Here is a 21583-nt window from a genome sequence, read left to right as displayed (position 1 = left end):
CCTAGATGACAATGAACCGTACTTATATCTCCTGCCTATACTTTAAAAACATTATGTCCGGGTAAGAGGAAAATCTAAACCTAAAGAGGATATCATAGTATGAAATGAATTATGACTCCCCACTCCTGTAACCCAGGTAAGTGATGGTTCTGTAATTGATTTCTGCTCCTGTAAGCACTCAGATTCTCACTCTTCCCTATCTCTACCACAGGACAGTGCCTCAAGGTCTATAAATGCACAAGTAGTGCAACAAAATGATTTCAGACAGTGATCAGATACTGGATTTTTAGTTAATTCTATGTAATTCCTACTACAAACTCATTATACATTTACTTGCAACTTGAACTTTCCGGGGTACCAGTCATACCTAAGTACTTTTTTTTCTTCTATATTTATATGCACCAAAAAACTTTAGAAAGTATTCTGATTGTAGTGTTTTTCCCCAAGGAAAAAACAGAGGAATAGTTTTAAAATTTTTCATTTGGATTGAGCTACAAGCCATCATTGCCTCACAAGTGAAAAGCTGAGAAGTGTACAGAAATTTTCTTCCTAAGCAAAATTTTCTGGAATTCATCAATTGTCAGTAAGCTACTAAAGCCAGTCAGCTGTTTTCCAATCAAGATGAAAAATAAAAATCAGTAATAAGGGAATAATCTGCTTTTCTTTACTCCAAATGACTAGATGTCAAAATGAAAATATGTGAGTTCTATTTATTCATCTGTGAGTCTTCCTCTCCCTATGTCTCTGCTTCTCTTTTCAAAACATATGAAAAAATACTAAGCTGAGAACCTGAATTGGAGTGAAACAGTAAAATGGTAATCAGGCTACATATAAGCAGTAGAGATAATTAATTGCTTAAGAAGACATATTTTCCCTGAGGTTCTTCAAATTGAAGTTTGAACTTTTTCTCACAGAACACATATAATTAATCTGTGGAATTTAATCCAGTAAGGTTTCGGAGGGCATTTTATTTTGGATAAAATAATGTCATTCCTATACCAGTAAAGCAGGTCTGATTATTAACTTTAAATTTTACTTGACTGCTTCTCTAGCTCCTTCTTCTCTTGGAAGCAGGGTTAACTGTCCATTTGTAGCAAAACATGTCTCTGCAGCATGAGAGCTGGCTCCACACTTGCAGTACAGAATGAAAGCTGAAGGTAACAAGTCTTGATTTGGTCAAGGGGACAGCAGAAGAGTTTACACTCTGCATGGTTCCCAGATGCCAAGTGCCTTTCCAGGCTTAGAAGAAACAAAGATGAATGGATTTCAGTCCCTTCTTACTGCATTCCATTCAGGAGGAAATGAGACCCTTGAGTAAGTAGTTCCTGTTCAATAGGACTCATGCTAGTTATACATACAAATACATGACAAAGAAGCAGAAGGCCAGAATCTTCTGAATAAAGGGAAACACAAATGCACTTGTCTTTTCAGAAGATAGCAACAATGGCTTTGTGGGAAGTTCTACAGTGGGAAGGAAAAGGAGTTGAGACCCTGTTCATCATTTAGATACTTTGAAAGAAGCAATGAAGGCCTCGCTTAGGTCTGGGATAATTAGGAATATAAGTCCTTAATTCAGGAGCTACATCCCAGGAGCAAGTGACATAATCTAGTCAGTGTGTATATGCAGTGAGGGATATGAAATAGACTGTGGACAACTGGCATTTTTTTTTAATTGGTGGGCAGTTCATAGCTTACAGTAGATACAGTTTTCTGCAAAATACTCTCACCTCCAGGCTAGGTCCTCCTCCACCATCATGTACCAGAACTTGAAAGTCACCCCCACTCCCACCCCTACTGAGTCCTTTACTTTTATGTAATATACCAAATCCAATCCAACTTCTACTTTGAGTTTCCCATTTCTGCTCTTATTTCTCAACTTCTGTCCATGAGTGATATCATCCTATATTTATCCTTCTTTTTCTGGCTTATCTCACATAGCATGATTCCTTCACAACTGGCATTTTAAAGCCTAGATTTAAAGTCTTCTCTATAATTATGCCAGTATCACACAGGTTACTTTAACCACCCCATAAGCAAATGCATTTAATGATCTCCTCTGCACAAATGAATGGCACAAAGCTTTTTCCAACTGGTTCCTTGGAATTTCAGAGTCATTATGGTCAGCACACTGCCTGGTTTGTCTTGTTAGATACATATATGGTCACATACTGACTTATGATGGTTTCACTTAAGATATATTTTAACTTTATGATGGTGTGAAACTGATGAGAACTTAGAAGAGAGTATATTTTGAGTTCTGACCTCTTCCCAGGCTAGTGGCATGAGGTGGGATGCTCTCAGGGTGAGTCACAACTTCCCATTAGCCTTGAGATCACATGGATCAATTACTTATATCTTTTTTCCTTGCTTTTATGTATTTTTAAAATTTTTGTTAGTGATTTAATAATGGTTTATAAGATCGTAATATTACAAGGGTATACACTGCACTCACAACCAAAGCTCAGGGACCTCCCCTGTTCCCCAAGCCCCCCCGCCCAGGATAATCATCATAGTTTTCACAAACTCTTATCAATTGTTTGGTTACCTTTTTTTTCTAATTTTTAACAAGTTTATGTGTTTAAGTTTTTCATATTGCACATATGAGCAGAACCATCTGATAGTTACCTTTCAGAGAAATGTAGGTGATCTGGTAATAGATATAAGATATAGCAACAAGAGCCCTTGAATACATACAATAAATTAAGAGAATTTCAAGGTATTGTGTTCCTCATATTCTATGGCTTGTATTCCTGGGTCTGTTTTACTGTGCATCACCTTGTTGAAAGTTAAAGGTCCCTGTTACTTTCTCTGTGGCACGCCTTTCAGTAACTCTTGCAAGACAGGTTTGTTAATGGCAAATCCCTTAATTTTGGTACATCTGGCACTATTTTTATTGCTCTTTCATATTTGAATGACAGTTTTGCAGGGTAAAGTATGTGTGGCTGGCAGTTGTTGTCTTTTAAAACCTTGAATATATCACTCCACTCTTTCTTGGTCTCTATGGTTCCTGCAGAAAAGTCTGATTGCAAGTATGATGAGATTGCCTTTACAGGCCACTTTCTTCTTTCCCCTGGCAGCTTGTACAATTTTTCTATTTGTCTTTTGTCAGTTTCACAGTAATGTGTCTTGGTATAATCTATCTGTGTTAAGGAATTTGGAAGTTCTCTTTGCTTTCTAAACATGTACATTCTGATCATACCTCATATTTGGAAATTTTTCAATTATTATTTTTTCTGCTCCCTTTCTTCTTTCTTTTCGTTTTGAGACACCTATTATTCTGATAGTTGCTTCTCGAGTATAGTCTTCAATCTCTTAAAAAGTTGCTTCATTTTTCCTAAAGTTTTTTTTTTCTCTTATTCTTTCAAGTTAAAGAGAGTGGCTAGTTTGTCTTCTATTTCTGATGTTCTCTCTTCTACATTAGTAAATCTATTTCCTTGATTTGCTACTTGATAATGGAATGTATTCAAAATGTCTTTTACACCCTGTAATTCTTCATGTTTTTCCACTTTCCTATCAAGTAAATCTTTGAAGTCATGGATTTCTTTATTAATCCACTTCTTCATATTAAATTGAGAGCTTTGTATTTCTGCAAATTTCCTAACAACGTGTTCCACAAATTATTTTTCTGATGATAGCTTTTCTGGATATGCATCAATAAGTTTCTGGCCATCACTTTGGTATGGCAGAATTAGTGTTTTCCTAGTTTTACTATCTGTTTTGGTTTCTGTTGTTGGCCAGCATATGGTGTTGGGTTCTGTTTTGCATGTGAGTTGCAGTGTGGAGAGGAGCAGTTTTGAAGAAGTATACTACAGCTCCTGAAAGCCCTTAAGTAGAGCCCGGGGGACAGAAGGGGGGAAAGGACCCTTCTATTCCCAGACTGAATCCTAAATGTAGGAACTATGCTGTAATGTCAAAGTCACTTTCCAACCTGTAGTATGGTCTGAACCCATTCACCAGTCTCTGTAGCAACTGGGACACCTTAGTGTTTAGTAGGCTTTCCAGTTGCCATAAGGGAAGACAGTTTGGTTCTGCGGTGCCCCTGGATGGCTTCCTGGGGTTTATTCAAGAGCCTGTGGCTTCTACAGCTCTAAACACCACCCCCAAACTCTTTTGCTTAGCCACTCAGTGACTGAGTGGTTTCCAGTGGGCCATTTAAATTTGCCATGTGGATTTGAAACAAGAGCAAATATGGCACCTACCAGCAAAGCAGTGCTGCATTTATGCTGGAGTCACTCTCTTTCTCCTCTCCTGTTCTTGCCGTGCACAAGCAACCACCAACCTTCAGATAGTGATGTTCCTCTCTGTACCAAAAATCCCAGCTGTTCTCCAGTGAAATTTGCTGAGTTATTTTGTTGTAGTATTTTTTAATTTTTTCTGGAGCAGAGTCAACTTTTCTTGACTAGGCCTGGAAATCCAACTACTTACATTTCACAGGACTGCATCACCAGTATTTTCTTTTTTTTAAAAATTTTTAAAATATTTTTTTATATTTATTTTTATTTATTTATTCCCTTTTGTTGTCCTTGTTGTTTTATTGTTATAGTTATTATTGTTGTCATTGTTGTTGGATAGAACAGAGAGAGATTGAGAGAGGAGGGGAAGACAGAGAGGGGGAGAGAAAGACAGACACCTGCAGACTTGCTTCACCACTTGTAAAGCAACCCCCTTGCAGGTGGGGAGCTGGGGGCTCAAACTGGGATCCTTATGCTAGTCCTTGTGCTTTGTGTCATGTGCACTTAATCTGCTGTGCTACCACAAGCCCCCTTTAGGCTGATTTTAATTCAGATAGAGGGACAGATGGAAAGATGATAGCCCTTAAAATTCCCTGGATCCCATGGAATGATAATGTGATGCCAGTGCTCAAACCTAGGTCACACATAGGGCAAGGCATGTATCCCATCTGGTGAGCTATCTCTTGACTTCAGCTGGTTTTCTTTCTGACCAGGATGTAAACTGTATGAGGTAGGGGCTTGGTCCACTCATTCTCATTACTGAATTGTCCTCTAACATAAAACCTGGCACATAGCTGAAAAAAATAAGTTAAATGAGTAAAGATGGAGCCAGTGATTTATAAAGTGGAAGAACAAGGAGATGCAGGAAGTTACTACTCAAAATGAAGAATAGAGTTGGACAATGAGTAGAGCTGAGCAGGTGTTTCTAGTCTGAGAATAGTTATAGACCTTCTTTATGACTCTCTGTAAGGTACCTGAGTAACTGATGGCAAATGCAAATCATTTCAAGAGAGAAGTTCACACTGGGAATCAGGATGCATATGAACTTGAAAATTTAAAGTGCCAAGGGGGCAAATACAGGGAAGAATCTAAGTTCAAATGCTTCCAGGCACCATCCAATCCATTTCACCATCCAGCCCATTGTTGCAGTGGAGGTAAGTAGCACTGGGCACAGAATATAAAGAAGGCATGAAAATGAGATTAAGACAAAGTTCTATCAATCAGCAAAACAAGGCAATCCAGGAAATTTTACTCAGTCTTTTTGAAGGACTATTCGACACATCTAACAGAGTAAAAGAGAAAGACAAAGACAGGGCTCCAGGTACACAGAGAAACTAGCTAAGGATCTGAAGAAAGATTGGTCACAGAAGAAAGATTCAGTCACTGAAACCTCTTGGAAGGTAAGAGAGGAAAATATTTGAGTCAACAGTGTGAGTGCTTCTGATAGTTTAAGTGCAATGAGGATTAAAATCAGGCCATTGGGTTGGCTATTATGATTTGGCACCAGGAACCTTAGCAAAAACAGTTTCATGCTAGACTCAGGCTAAAAGTCACGGTTTCCAATGCTTGAGCCAGGTCAGTTTCAGCATTTGTTCTACAAATAGAGTTACCTCAAAGTTCTGCTTTTGACCTGATTTAACTCAGGTTCTTTTTTGTGAAACACAAATATCTTGTAGTCTCTATGAATGGCATTTAAAATTCAGAATAAAACCTAAAACATAACTAAGACCAATTCAAAACAAGTGTAATTTTGAATATGCTTCATTTGATCATGATATGAAGAGCCAACATACTTGTGAATATAAAGGATAGGTATTATCCCTATTTCTATACAGAGGGTCAGGAAGAGGGTCAAGGACTTATTAGGCATCACACAACTAGTTAGGTGCCCCAATCACAGTTAGCTTCTGGGCGACTCCTGTATATCTTTAAGAATGTAACCAGTTGGGTTAGAGCATCAATCTTGGACACATGCTAGTTACAGTGTCAGTTAAGCATACAACCTCCCTACACACACACACACACACACACACACACACACACTCCATAAGCCAAACTTGCAGTGACCCAGAAGTTCAGCTTTCCTTATGGAAGAATTCAGGTTGCTGGAGCTACTAAAATGTGGGGGCCTTCTTAAAACTCCAAGGATCAGTCTATAAACCCTGCAGGTAAGTCTCTTCTATGATAATATCTTTAAGGGATCTTAACCTCTTCCCTCCTGAGAAACTGTATCTTTTTAAATTTTTTAATTTATTTTATTTTAATGAAGGAGAGAAAAATAAAGAGAGGGTAGTGGAGTGAGGGAGAGAGCAGAGTACTGGTTTCTGTGAGAGAGAGCTTATGTATCCATAAACTACTGCAAAATATATACCTGAAAGCAGAAGTTCACTAGAGTTTGCAGTGAGTACCTCCCTAACACTTCCTCTCCACTATTCCAAGCTTGGGATCCATGATTGCTCAACAAATTGTTTGGCCTCATATGTTAACTCTCTTTTCAATCACCAGGTTCCAGATGCCACCAGGATGCTGGCCAGGCTTCCTTGGATTGAAGACCCCACCAATGTGTCCTGGAGCTCAGCTTTCCCAGAGACACACCTTACCAGGGAAAGAGAGAGGCAGACTGGGAGTATGGACCGACCAGTCAACACCCATGTTCAGCGGGGAAGCAATTACAGAAGCCAGACCTTTTACCTTCTACAACCCTCAATGACCCTGGGTCCATGCTCCCAGAGGGCTAGAGAATGGGAAAGCTATCATGGGAGGGGGTGGGTTATGGAGATTGGGTGGTGGGAATTGTGTGGAGTTGTACCCCTCCTACCTTATGTTTTTGTTCATTAATCCTTTCTTAAATAAAAAATTTAAAAAAAAAAGAAAAGAAAAAAAAAGATTAGAATTTGGGTCAAGCATACTCTTATACTTTGAGACTCATTCTGTCATTACCTATTAAGCCTTAGGGGCAAATCAGAAGAAAAAGTTCTGAGGATAGCAATGTTCATGAACTTTATTCATTATGCTTGTTAGTGTCAATATTCAATATTTAAGAAAAAGAAAACCCAACAGAGACCGATATAGTCTTTCCTCCTCTTTTTTTCTTATTAGTGATTTAATAATGATTGACAGGGTTGCAGGATAAGAGGAGTACAATTCCATACAATTGCCACCACCAGAGTTCCATATTCCACCCTTTCCACTGGAAGGTTTCCTATTCTTTATATCTCTGGAAGTACGAACTAAAATTCCTTATAGGCTACAGAAGGTGGAAAGTCTGGGTTCTGTAATTGCTTCTCCGAAGACATTCCCATCTCTTTTCTTCATGCAATCTGTCTCTACCCTCTTCCATGAGTGCTGTGCACCATCTAGAAACTTCCAGAAACCTCTAGTATCAGTTTTCATGTCCCTTGTCTACTATGCAACTGTGATGATCTACATACTCCCAATGTTTTTGTATAACTCCCAATTTCCTTTTCTAAAGAAGGTTCAGAATTATGCATTTTAACGTATTTTTATCTCTTTGCTACTTGAGGTATTAATGTTGAAAACTCTAGAACAGCCTATGGTTACATGCTGCCCTTTTAAAAGAATATCTGCTTAACATTAATCCATTCCTGAATACAGAATATAGTAAACCCAATTGTTATAAGGAGTCACCTGTGGAGAGTTTAATGGAAAAGCAAAGCAGCAAATTAGGACCTATGATCAGCTTGAGTAATACCAACTTTGTTTATCCCAGGGTCCTCAGCTGAACGAACTGCGTTTTAAAGATATGACTTGCATTCTATATCTGTACAGAAGCTTGGCATTACTTAACTGGACATTTAATTTTCTACTTATTCATTTCCCTCCTAACAGACAGCTCTTTGGCTATTCAGTATGTGCATAGTGCAGAGAAAAATAATTACAGGAAAAGGGACACAGAGAATGTCATAATTAAACTGTGCATTTGCAAAACACACTCAATATACCCGAAACATCTTGATTGCTATAATCAGGTAGATTAGGTTTTCAGCAAATACCTTTTTAAACAAAGGTTTGTCTAAAGTCAGAAGCAGAGGAGCAGCTCTCAGAATCACCTTATGACACAAAATTAACTAAATTTGCCGACAATTACTTTTAAAAAATCACATAGAAAGATAAATTAAAGTGTAAATCAATAGATTTGTGAAACATGAAGGCATATTCCAAAGTTATCTATAAAATATATATTTTTAAAATTTTCCTGGCCTGAACTCTCATTAGCAAAAGCCACTGTCTGCACCAATGGCAAAAGCTAAAGCTTCCTGCCTCAAGATGTAGTTTAAACTTTATTTTATGGTTTGGAGATTAGAGTTCAGAGCAAATGCTATTGCAGGGGTTAATGAAAATAACAACAACAACAAAAAAAATCTATGTGGAAGAATGGTGATAACACACATTAAAAACTATTCATTGTTTTCATAAAAATATTCTGCCAAAAAAAAAAAGAAAGAAAGAAATGATAATCAAAAGTGATTTAAGCCAATTATCTGAGCAAAGAAACCCAAGCTATGAAATACACAGTCAAGGACTACAGATATTCTCTCTCTATCTCTCTGTCCTACTTTGATATTTGAAGTTTATATGCAAAATATTTCCTTCTGATCCCCATCTAACTAATGGGCTCATTGAGAGCATTAGTAATTCAATTCTGCTGATTTACTGAATGATAACCTGCAGAGAATAAGCAAAAGACAAGGAAACCAATTTTATGGAAATAAAAGTATATTAACTAGAGAATTAAAGCTCAATATAGCTTTATCCTCTAGAGAGCTCTGCTTGATTGCAGACAAAGCTTAAAACCAGAATTCTAAAGCACTACACAGTGGCTCTGTGAGAAGTACTTTGGCCAGAATAAGTTCAACAAATGGAAAACCACCTTGCTGCCTGCTTTCTGTCATGAAAGACTGTAAGACAGATACCAGTCTGGGAAGTAAGAAACAGTATTTACTCACAATTGAGCTATTTATTTATTTATTTTAACAAATGCAAGTTTTCCAGAGTCTTTCCTTAGATCCCCCCCCCCCACTCTCTTTTCAAAGAGGAAAACAATGCCCTTTGCTATGAGAATTTTAATTGAGCTAATCCTGCTGCATGTAGCACAGTTCCTTCCTGCCACTAACTGTCTGTCATTGTGAATGCCAGGTGCCTGGAGGTAAGATCTGTTCTTGCTCTGGGAGGGGCATAGGGACTGGAGAAGGACAAAGGCAACCAGCACAGAGAGAACTTGAGTCCAATTCGGGCCAAAGCAGGTGTGCAATAGGGCTTTAGGCCTATTGGGAAGGAATTACAACTGAAATTAAAGTCTTTAAGAATGAAATTCTGCCTCAAACCACTTCCCTTCCCAATGGTCCTCCCTAAGCCCTACTCTATAATTCTAGCTCTTTGACAAAGGAAACGGACACTTTCAATCCAGTAATTTAAGGGCAATTTACTGTGAAGTTGTCATTTATTAAGTAAGAATCAAGAGTGCAGAGAGCTCTCAACCAGGAGGGAGCTCAGTTCACACTTGAGGGTACGACTCTTCAGATGGAATCCATGGGGCTTGATTTCAGAGATGTTGGAAGCCTCCCCAAGTTTCTAAATTCAAAGTCTGTCTGTGCTACCAACCCTATCCCATGACTGGACACATGTATTAGCTGTTCTCTCTAACTCACTCTCTCTCTCTCAGAGTTAATTTTTTGTATTATCTTTATTTGTTTATTGGATAAGGATAGCCAGAAATCAAAAGGGGAGAGGGTCATAGGGAGAGAGACACCACTCGAAAAACTTTCCCCCCCTGCAGATAGGAACTGGAGGCACAAACCTGAGTCCTTGAATATTATAGCATGTGTGCTTGACCAGGTGCACTGCCACCCAGCCTCTCTGTAAATTCTTTAGTGTCACATCAGGTTGATTTAAACTCATAGTCAGTGGTAGCTGATTGATGTCTCTGAAGAGACACATTATTTCTATTGGCCCCATTCTTAATCCTGAATCTCTTAAAAAATACCAGTTTTGTTCTGTAGTGATTGTGAGGGTGGAGGCAAAGAGGCATCTGATGTAGCAGGAAGCATGGGCCTCTATGAGACGCGGAATCTCTGTGCCACCATCATGTGTGCATTTATTAATATCCAAAGGGGGGAGTTCCTGCTATTAATGGATGAAATGAGGTTCCAGGTTATTGAAAGGCATGTGTGGAAAGAAGTACTGGCCCTCTTTCAAAGGTAAAATGTGCTCTGTCTTTCTCATCAAGAATGTCTGGGTCTAAGAAAGTCTAAAGGTCCCTCCCTCCCTCCTGTTCCTTACATACTCTCTCCCAGAGTACACCTGGGACCCTTCAGAGTACAGGATCTGGGGGAAACATATTATCTATAGCTTTTTCTCTGGCTCTATTTCCCTCCTGTTGTCTAGGACACCTCATATCTAATTTTTAGTGAAGAATCAGTGGCCCAGGGGCTGGGTGGTGGTGCATCTGGTCAAGCACACACATTTCAGTGTGCAAGGACCAGGGTTTGAGCCCCCAGTCCCCACCTACAGGGAGAAAGCTTTTTGAGTGGAGAAGCAGTGTTGCAGGTGTCTCTCTGTTTCTCTCTCCCTTTATATCTCCCTCTCCCCTCTCAATTTCTGGCTGTCTCTATCCAATAAATAAATAAAGATTAAAAAAAAAACAGTGGCCCACTGGCTATCCTAATTTGGTATATACTATGACCTGTGGGCCAAACACAGTCCTCTGCTTGTTTTTGCAGTTTTGTTGGAACAAAGTCATGCCAGTTCACTTAAGTGGCATCTCTGGCTGCTTTTGTGCAACAATGGCAGAATTAAGTAGTTGTGGCAGAGACCATATGGTTCATCAGTCAAGTCAAAAATATCTACGAACTGGTTCTTTACATACAAGTCTGCCAACTTTTAGTTTAGACCTTGTAAAATGTGGTTGTTATGTTCAGTATTTGGTTACTTGCAGCTGAAACATTACCAGCTGATAAACTGAGGTTTCTATGTGAACCAGAACAAAAATCACTCAGGACAACCTAGATTATTTTAGGAGGCAAGGATGTTTCACATCCTCTAACCTAACTTGTTTTATCTAAATATGTTGAGATTTTGAGGCAATGCTCTATTTCATTATAAAGTAGTACTTTGCTTCAATTTTTCATAGTCTTTCTGGGACTATGGGAATCCAGGTTTGGCAAACTATCACTAGGGAGGTTGGCTAAGTATTATAGAATATTTTAGCCACACCCTTCCTGAAATTCCAGACAAACAATTCTTAGAATCCTCCCTGCAGAAATGGATAGACCCTATCTTGCTCCTTTCATTCCTGGTCCCTCTGAGGGTACTGTAGAGAAGGAGTAGCTATGGTCAATACTGGAATTAAATGTCCTTAGGTTCCTAACATCATAACACCATTCATAGCACCATTTAACAGTGCCCAGTTTTATTTTATTTATTTATTTATTTATTTATTTATTTATTTATTCATTACCAGTGCATTGTTTAGCTTTGTCTTATGGTGGTGCTGGGTACTGGGCCTATGGCCTTTGGTGCATGGAAATCTTTTTGTATAACTACTGTACTATCTACCTAGCCCACTAGCCTTACTTTCCATCTGCACTGTGCTTGTTAGATCATTAAATGTGCATATTTCCTAAATACCCATTATAATGGGCCTTCTAATGGGGATATGGTTTCTTCTCTCCTGGTTATTAATCAATCGTCCAAAAAAAAGAGGAACAAATTAAAAACACATCCCAAATTGTTACTAAAACACTATCTTGACATGGAGGGGAGAGGATTAAGTGTGGAGGGAATTCAAATGAGAGAAGTAGCTGATTTGAATGGGATTATCAAGCAAAGCTATGTTTAGAAGTAGTCAGGTTAGAACAAATTTATCAAGATTCTTCCTATTTGGGGGCTCCCAACAAAGATTTCTCTTATCAATAACAAAGATACCAACAGTGGGAGAGGAATTTCATTAACCAAAACTCAAAGAGAAACAGTAAGCTCTATTACTAAATAGCAAATTTTAAAAAGGGTGACATTTTTCCAGGGTCCAAAAATCTTTCACTTACCCACTAGAACACATGACAAAATGTTAAAAAGTGCCATGTCCATGGGCTTCCAACAATTTTTTCTGCTTTAGACATGTGTGTCTCTATTAGAATAAAAAAGAAGTGCAATGAAGAACAAGAAGGAGTTCTAAAACCACGGTTAACTGAAACACCTGCAACTTGGGTTGATTGCAACAATGGCCCCACAGGACAAGCCATCTGATTGCTAATGTTGGTGTCTGCCAGCAGAATGCATTCCTACAGCCACTGATTTACATTACAGCCCTGCTTCTAAGACAGAACATCTGAAAACAGGTTTGTAATTTCGTCCATCAACTCCACACAAGGACTGGGAATAAAAAGGGCTCTGAAAAAAAAAAAAAAAGGAGATCAATAGAAAGAGAATTGCTTTGCTACAAAGAAAACTCGGTAGAGCAGGGAATGGATGTGTAGCATGGCTCAGAGGTGGGACTTCAGAGCCCATGGGAAGGGCTTCTTTGCTCTGTCCCTAATTGATCAGATCATTTTGTAGACAGTCATCCTTAGATAAAATCTGCTTCATTCTTTCACCTTATAGATATGCTGGGTCTGGCTCAGCAAAGATCTGAAACTGTTATCTTTCAAAGGATGTAAGCAGACACAGAGATGCACCGGACCTATCTATCTCCAAGGAGTTTAGAGACTGCAAATGGAACTAAGAATTATATGAACATTACAATGCAGAAAAACTGCACTTTCATTTTAGTATCTGATTTTTAGAGCCAACACTACTAACATTAACTGAAGAAAAATCTTACTTCTGATTGAGAAAAGGGGGTAAAATGGGCAGGCAGGGAAGGAGAAATTTATAAGTGAAGAGGAAGGAATCAAACCTGGGCCCCAAAGGCAGGGATACATTTTTCGGGAAAAATAAGACAGACAGTGCTTGTTTTGGGAAACAATAAGGTGTTTGGTTTGGAGCAGGCAATTGACAAAGAGTGATAGAAAGTAGAGAGATTAGGTGATTTCTGGTGGAACCTTCTGTTGCATTTCAGTGGTGGGGCAGGGGGACACAGGGTTCTTTCTGTGTTCTTTCTGAGAATACTCTTCATGGTGATAATACTCTAGAGCATATGCCTGAACACATATTTAGGGAGTGTATGGGGGGAAGTTTCATGGACCACTTGAGGTCTACTCCCAACTGGTAGGATGAAAGTCGTTGGCCAGTCTCTATTTTAGGAAGATTGTTTCACTGTTATCATGGACCTTTGGAAGACATTATCTAATTGCACAAGATTTCTTGTGTTTCTCTTAGAACAGATTTCAAATGATCTAGCCTTACTGGTTTTGTCTTTGAAACTTTGCTGGTTCAGCCCTCTAGGGAAACATATCTTTCAGGTGGAAGAAAATAATTGTTGAGTAAATTTTTAAGGTTATTTGTTAATGAATGGAAAACAACAGATGAGAGCTTTTCATTATTGTTTATTTTGGTTTGGTTGGTTGGTTGGTTTATGGCTCTTTGAATGTTGGAATGAAATGAAAATGTAATTGCAGTAACATTCCAAACTTAAAGAAAACAGGTGTTGTTGTTAACAGTTTTTAAATTAGTAGTTATATAATGGTTTACAGTTATAAGATTACAGGGGTATAATTCCACACTGCACCCACCACCAAAGTTCTGTGTCCCCCACCCCCAACAACAGTCATCACAGTTCTGACAAAGTCTGGGACACAATTTGGCTGTTTCGTTCTTGTCAACCCATGAGTTTCATCCTTATATTCCATATAGGAGGAAAACCATCTGGTAGTTATCTTTCATATCTGTACTTACTTTACTAAGCATAATTACCTCCAGTTCCATCTATTTTTGCCCAAAAGGATACAATATCATTACAAAAGATTTATCTATGTATTAATGAGAGACATGGGGGAGAGACAGGGGAGAGAGACAGAGAAAGAGAGAGAGAAAGAGAAGGGAACATCAGAGCATCACTCTGACACATGAAATGCCAGGGATCACACTCTAGGCCTCATGCTTGAGAATTTAATGCCTTATTCACTGCAGGAATTCCCAGGCTACACACTGCCTGTAGAGTGGTATTCCACTGAATATATACCCCATAATTACTTCATCTAGGTACTGTGAATAATACAGCTATGAACATAGGAATGCATAAGTCCCTTTGGATTAGTGCTTGCATGTCCATTGGATACATGTCTCACAGTGATATTACTGGATCATAAGATATTTCCATTTTTATTTTTATTTATTTATTTATTTATTTATTTATTTATTTTCCTCCTCCAGGGTTATTGCTGGGCTCGGTGCCTGCACCATGAATCCACCGCTCCTGGAGGCCATATTTTTCCACCCTTTTGTTGCCCTTGTTGTAGCTTCGTTGTGGTTATTATTATTGCCCTTGTTGACACAATTCGTTGTTGGATAGGACAGAGAGAAATGGAGAGAGGAGGGGAAGACAGAGAAGGGGAGAGAAAGATAGACACCTGCAGACCTGCTTCACCGCCTGTGAAGCGACTCCCCTGCAGGTGGGGAACCGGGGGCTCGAACCAGGATCCTTACGCCGGTCCCTGTGCTTTGCGCCACATGCGCTTAACCCACTGCACCACCGCCCGACCCCCTCCATTTTTATTTGTTTGAAGACTCATTACTATTTTCTAGAGGGACTATACAAGTTTGCATTCCAACCAACAGTGTACCAGAGTTTCTTTTTTCTTCACATCCTTGCCATTACTTAGATCTTTATGTGATCTTATAATAATCCTTGTCTTTATTAGTTATGCCATGTGCTACATTAATCATTCTCTGTTAAAAATAGTAGATTATTCTCAAATAGAAATAATTATTTTGAAGGCCCAGGTCTTTTATTCACTTTCATGTAAATATAATTGATTTTAACACTGGCTCTTCTTTACATATCCTTGCTCAGCAAGGATTTTTCTTCAATGGCCTAGTAGTAACTGGATCATGATTTTTCAAACATTCTATGGAGAGAAAATGATGTGATATAGATTTTTCCAACCTGCGCAAGTTGGCCAATCCAGTTGGCCAATGTATCAAGGTCAGATATTATGTCAGGACTTTAGACAATACTGGGTTTTTGTTTGTTTTTATTTCTTTTTTCTTGTGTTCTGGCTCAAAGTCAGCAAAATCAAGTCCATTTTGTGGCAAATAGAAGGAATGTCATCCTCTACCTGATAATGTTGCAAAGATTCAGTAAGATATTAATGAAAATAACTCAGCATAATGCCTGGCACCTAGGAATTTTATCTTCCTCTAAGAAGCCCACTTCCTGATTTTCAGATGGCCAACTTAAGTTCCATGGACACCAACAGAACTTCCACCTAACCTGTTTGCATGTTTTGCAACTTCAAAATGTTCTGTAATTTGAACTGAAGAATATTTATGTCTGGCATTCCTTCAGCATTACATGGCATACTTTCCTGTATGAACTTGGAATTCATCTTAGGAGATTCATTAGGCATATGAAAGGGAAATGCCTCCTAAATGAGTTAAGAGAAAGCAATGAAACAGAAATGAGACCAAGTAGGACTTCAAACATGTCAGGCCTACTTTTTCTGTAAACATGTGCTGTTTTCATTCACAGCCATTTCTCATACACTCAGGAAATAGAAAAGAGTGTACTTAGTTATCAAATGAGACTCAATCAACATGTAAGGGATGCAGCAAGTCATATGTTTTCTCCAGACTAGAACTATGGATCCACCAGTACTGGTGGCCATTTTAAATATCTCTCTCTCTCTCTCTCTCTCTCTCTCTCTCTCTCTCTCTTTCTTTCTCTCTCTTTCTGAAAAAAATTAAAAATTTCTCATTTTTATTAGATAAGACAGAGAAATTGAGAGAGGAGGGGAAGATAGGGGAAGAGAAAGACAGACACCTATAGACCTGCTTCATCACTTGTGAAGTATGCCCCCTGCATGTGGGGGGGTTCAAATTTGGGTCCTTGTGTGTAGTAATATATGCATGTAACCCTTAACCAGGTATGCCACTGTCCTGTTCCCCAAATTATCTTCATGAGATCAAGTGTTCATTATCTAAAACACCTCTAACCTTTGAAAGATCACCAAAGATCCTTTACAACCCCCACCCCCAATAAAGAGGCAAGTTTATGATAAGCACTTTGTTATATAGATCTGAAAACATTGTTCCAATGATCTGCTCAAACTCCATTATATTTTTGGTCAGATATTTAGCCTAGGTTATAGATGAAAAATTGAGTATGGACCATAGACCAGTGCCAGTTTATCATCTGTTTTTTTTTTTTTCCTCAGTAAAGTTTTATTGGGTCACTGGATCACACCCAGCCTTAGCTGTTGGCATATTATCTACGAAAATTTGCATATTACAAAGGCAGAGAGCTGAGTGATCTTGACAGAGATTGTGTGACCAACAGAATCTAAAGTATTTACTAGCTGGCCATTTATAGATGAAGTCTGCCAACTCCTGATCTAGATTACTCTCTTGTGTAGAAAGAATAAATTCCACTTGAGTAATGGGTGATGGTTAGATTGCCAGAATTAAAAAAATAAATCTATGCTATCAAATCCAGATGCTTAGAAGATTAGAAGAAGAAATGAGAAACTGAAGATAGGATTACTAAATTGGGAGTTAGGCACCATGCATTCACATTTTCATTCAGTTCACTCTGTCCTCTGTCAACACTTTTTCATTGTCAACATACTCCCTTGCCCTCAAGTAATCTCTATGAACATCCAATCTTGTATTAGTTCCAATGTCAGTCTTGTGTGTTTTATTCTATGAACTCTGGCTCCACTACATTCCCATTTGCTTCTTCTTCTGTGTACAGCAATCCCTCCTTATTCACATAGGATATTCTCCAAGACTCCAGTGGACACACAAACAGTGTTGGGCAGGTGTGTGCTATACATTTCCTTCTACATATGTGCTGTGTTTAGATGTCTTATGACATATAAACCCACCAGAAGGCATGATATATTAATTAGGTACAAGAAAAGATGGACAAAAACACACAAAAAGCCATTATAATACTAAATGATAATAAAATTTGTATGAATATTCTCTCTCTCTACCTTAGACTACCTTACTGTATGTAATATTTTCAGACTGCAGGTAACTGGAAACAGGAAACAAAGAACTGTTGGATAAGTAGAGAAAAGTACTGATTTTATACTTTTTCTGATTTAGGTTCTTTTCTTTGAGAGAGACTTGTCTCTCTCTTTCATTCTTCCTTTCTTTCGTAGAGACAGAGACATTGAGAGGGAAGAAAGAGATGAAGAGGGAGAAAGTGAGACACATATAACGTTGCCTCACCTCTTGTGAAGCCCACCCAAGTGGGGACCAGGAACTTGAACTCTGGTTCTTGTATATAGTAACATGTGTACTCTATTGGGTGTGCCACCACTTGGCCCCCTGAGACGTTTCTATTTTGTTTTCTCAGTGGCCCAGAGAGGAGTTTCATTGCTGAAAAGTTTACAAATAGTCGACAGCATATTCCAACCTGTTAATTTTTTTTCCAAATGACAAAGTGAACCAAGAATGGATAACGTCAAATATATGGGTTTTGAGAAATGTTTCTGACCTTAGCTTGCATCTATTACCAGGTCAGATCTTCAAACAACAAGACTGTACTATGACTAGTGTATCTGAATGTTGCATCTCATGATCACTTTTCAGGAGCAACAAGGTTTGGCAGAACTCCAACTGCATACCTGGAACAAACATCTGAAATAATCTTGGTGACATAGACTGGTGGGGCCTTTCTGCAGTCATGCACCACATGAGACCAGGACAGAAAATAGCACCCCCTATTTTTGCCAATCTTTGAAATCCTAAAACATTTTCTTGACTAACCTTACATCAGGCACAAGACCATCTTCATTTTCCTGCCAGATTGTCCCATTTACCAGGTCTACTGTTCTAGTTTTCACACATTGACTTATTAGAGATTTACTGTTGGTGAGTGAATGTTTCAGTGAATCAGAGTTAGCCACAAGGTGTTGGCTTACCTGGTTGAGCACTAATGTTAATTGCGCAAGGACCCAGGTTTAAGCCCCCAGTTCCCACTGCAGGAAGAAAGCTTTTTGCAAGTAGTAAAGCAGTATTGCAGGTGTCTCTCTTTTTCTCTCCCTCTCTATCTCCCCTTTCTCTCTTGATTTCTGGCTGTTTCTATTCAATAAATAAATAAAGATAATAAAAAAGGATGCATCATTGTAAGTAATTAAGGGATTTAAAATGCATTACATAACCACTCCCTTCTTTATAGTCTTTTCCTTGGGACATGATTATATACAATTAAAAAGCTGATGGAAGAATGCTTGCCAAGAAGAGGTGTGGAAGGTATGAACTCAACATGGCTAAAGTGATCAATTTGAAAATGTTTCTCAGATCTTGCCAGTACAAGTCTGAGAAGCTGTACTTACATAAGCCATAAAATAAACTTTAGCTATGCTTCGGACATACATAAGGGAAAGGAAACATTTTCAACTCTGGTTTAAATGGACTGGCACTTGGACATGGTATCTTTAAATGGAGGGCTACATATTCAGGTCTTGTTATTGTTATCACACACATTTTAGAGCCAAAGCTAACCGTATCCAATTGTGCAATAATCTTCTTCTTGTTTTTAACTGGTGCTTCACCACAGCAAGGTGACTTTTTTGGATAGAAGGAAATACAGAGGGAAAAACACTACAACATCAAAGCTTCTTTTAGAATCATGGGGCTGACTGGAACCTGAGTTGTGTGCATGAGGAAGCAAGTCCACTATCCAATTGAGCTCTCTTGCCACCTGAACTTGTGCAATACTCTTACTAGCTAATCACTCGTAATTTTAAAGCATTCTTAAAACATTTCAAACTTATTATAAGGTTTCAGGGTCAGCAAGATAGCTCTCTTGGAACCCCCCATTCCACCCCCTGTGCACCCGCGTGCGTACACACACACACACACACACACACACACACACACACACACACACACACGGGAAAGTTTTAGTGCTGTGGTATCTTTCTCTCCCTCACTTTGACTCTTTGTCATTGTCATTCTCTACCAGAAAAAAAGTTGAGTTGGAGTGGGGAAGTTGAAGCAATGGCAAAAGGAAAAAAGGTTACAAATCCGGCTGCAGAAAAAGAGACTGAAATTTATTCTAAAATTTGTATCATAAGAAGACTCATAGGAGAACTTTAATATCTTTTAACTAAAAGTAGAATCTAAAGTGACAAACAGAAGAAAGTGTCACTGACAGACCCATGGAGACACCCATGCCTTTGTTTTTTATCTAGAAACCCTGGGAACTATTTAATGTAAGCAAAAAAAAAAAAAAAAAAATTCATTTGTTCATTGTTATACAAACGAAGGACTTTAAACAATCTGAGTTTAATGTAGACATTAAAATGATGCTATGAAAGGTAAATAAAAACATTGAGATATACTTGATATTTTACTGGCAAAAAAGCAGATAAAAAATGATCGGTGTTATATTCACATGAAATTCTAGAAAGCAACATGCAAGAATTTTTAAAAAGAAAATGAGATGGCTATTGACCCAATGAAAACTTGGTATTTTATTTGCTCTCTTCTAAAATGCTATTGCCTTAAAAAAATAATAAAGTCATACCAACACTACAGTAGAACTCATGAAAGGGGAATACAAAATGACTAATTGGTAAGAGATGACTCAGACAAATGAAGCCCCAATAATATACAGGTTTCTACTTCTATTCCTGATTTGGATTCTCTTTTCATTTTAAGGGTACTGTGTTTTGGTGCAACTATTTGGGAAAATATAAATTCCATAAAACACCTTTTAATGAAAAAAATTAACATTTTTACATTTAAAATTTGTCAAAAATGCTTTTTGCTATAAAATACCTATTAGTGATACATCAAAATGACTAATTCACTGTGAGTCTCGCCAAAGGAGTTGGTGGAATGGATGAACTTTGCCACTTCAAGTAACTTGGGTTCTAATTTTTTGAGTTCTCTGACAGATGAAGAGGTCAGAGTTGATGTTTTGGGGAGCTTTCAGGGAAAGGCCTTATTTCCTAAATTCTCCTCACTGGTACCAAGGTCAGCTGAGTCTGCCTATAACTAGTTCTTGACAATTAGATCTGGCAAGGGGAGATCATTTCCACAAACTCTTTTAAGAAGAACAGTAATAATATTTTCTGGAATAGTTCTCTAAATTTTGTTTCTAAATTTTTAGTACCAGAAAGTTTGCCACCTCCCCTGTCGTCTGCCAAAGATAAATAGAACTGGTTCTCATGGGTGAGCAGGTTTTAGGGCTTATTTCAGTGAGACTGTGCTCTCATTAAAGCAAACCCTGTTTCCCTTTAGGAGTGAAATCCATTCCCTCCCCTGCCTCTCTCCACACATCTGCTGGAAGCTGTCTCTCCATACTCAGAACTGGGCGTCACTTAAACCCACTGCAAGCATTTCACTGACTTAGTTCTCCTTATTTGGGGGTGGGGGAAGGGGTTGGGGGTCACACTTGGGCCTAAACTCAGACGGGGAAGGGAGAGAAAGCAAAGCAGGCCTACCTTAAAACTTCCCAGTCTTTCAGGGGATCCAAGTCTGAGATTAAGGAAACCATTGTCTAAAAGGCAGCTGGAGGCAAATCCCAGGCTGGAGAAGGAGGGAGGGGACTGGGTGGCTGGAGGCTGCCGCGGGCTGGGTCTGAGCAGCAGGCGCCTGGCTCTCTCTTTCTCCTTCTAGGATTGATAAGCACTTGTCCTGGTCTTTTTTCCACACCCCCCCCCCCCCAATCAATCTGGCGCTATATTACTTCCCAGGTCCCGCTCATTTCTCCACACCACCTTTGCAAGCTCTTGTAATCTGCTCCTACTGATCAAATTTGACCTTTTTGTAGCCCACTTTATTCCAAGCACAGCTTTCAGTTAAATCTCTCTTTATTAACACCATCCTCCTCGGCTTTCTTTTGGAACAAACACAGATCAAGCCTGAAGCCTCCAGACTTCGCCAGCAATCATTTACAGATTACTGCAAGCTGCAGGCTTCTCTTCCTTGGGGGCATCTTTCCTGCCTTCGAAAGATTTTTGCTTTCATATTCAGACAGAAGACTGGTTAGGTTTCTTTCTTCCCTGTTTTGTGGCTTGGGTTCTGGGACACCAACACTGGGCTTAGAGCTTCCCTCTGAGGCTGTAACTACATGACTGCTAGGATTTGGTTTTTAAAAATAATTTGGAACCAGGCTGCTAACAAGCTCAAATTTACTGTGTGTTTTCTGGCAGAGATTTTGCTACACTGCTTCCCCCCTCCTTTCTTCCTTGTGCTTTTACATAACAGGAAAG

At 38.8% G+C, this 21583-nt stretch overlaps 1 protein-coding gene across 1 annotated transcript in view; it reads right to left on the bottom strand.

Moving 5' to 3' along the window:
* CELF2 (CUGBP Elav-like family member 2) overlaps positions 1-20904 on the bottom strand; it is a 554881-nt gene extending 533977 nt beyond the window's left edge. Inside the window, exon 1 of the mRNA XM_060192151.1 lies at positions 20813-20904. Within this exon, the coding sequence (XP_060048134.1) occupies positions 20813-20865 (53 nt within the window). The 5' untranslated portion in view covers positions 20866-20904. The remainder of the gene's footprint in view (positions 1-20812) is intronic.
* Positions 20905-21583: the final 679 nt, after the last annotated feature.

This window comes from Erinaceus europaeus, chromosome 6 (assembly GCF_950295315.1).
Source record: "Erinaceus europaeus chromosome 6, mEriEur2.1, whole genome shotgun sequence".
Classification (NCBI taxonomy): domain Eukaryota; kingdom Metazoa; phylum Chordata; class Mammalia; order Eulipotyphla; family Erinaceidae; genus Erinaceus; species Erinaceus europaeus.
The sequence above is the reverse complement of the archived record's forward strand: the minus strand, read 5'-3'. Positions and strand labels throughout refer to the sequence as shown.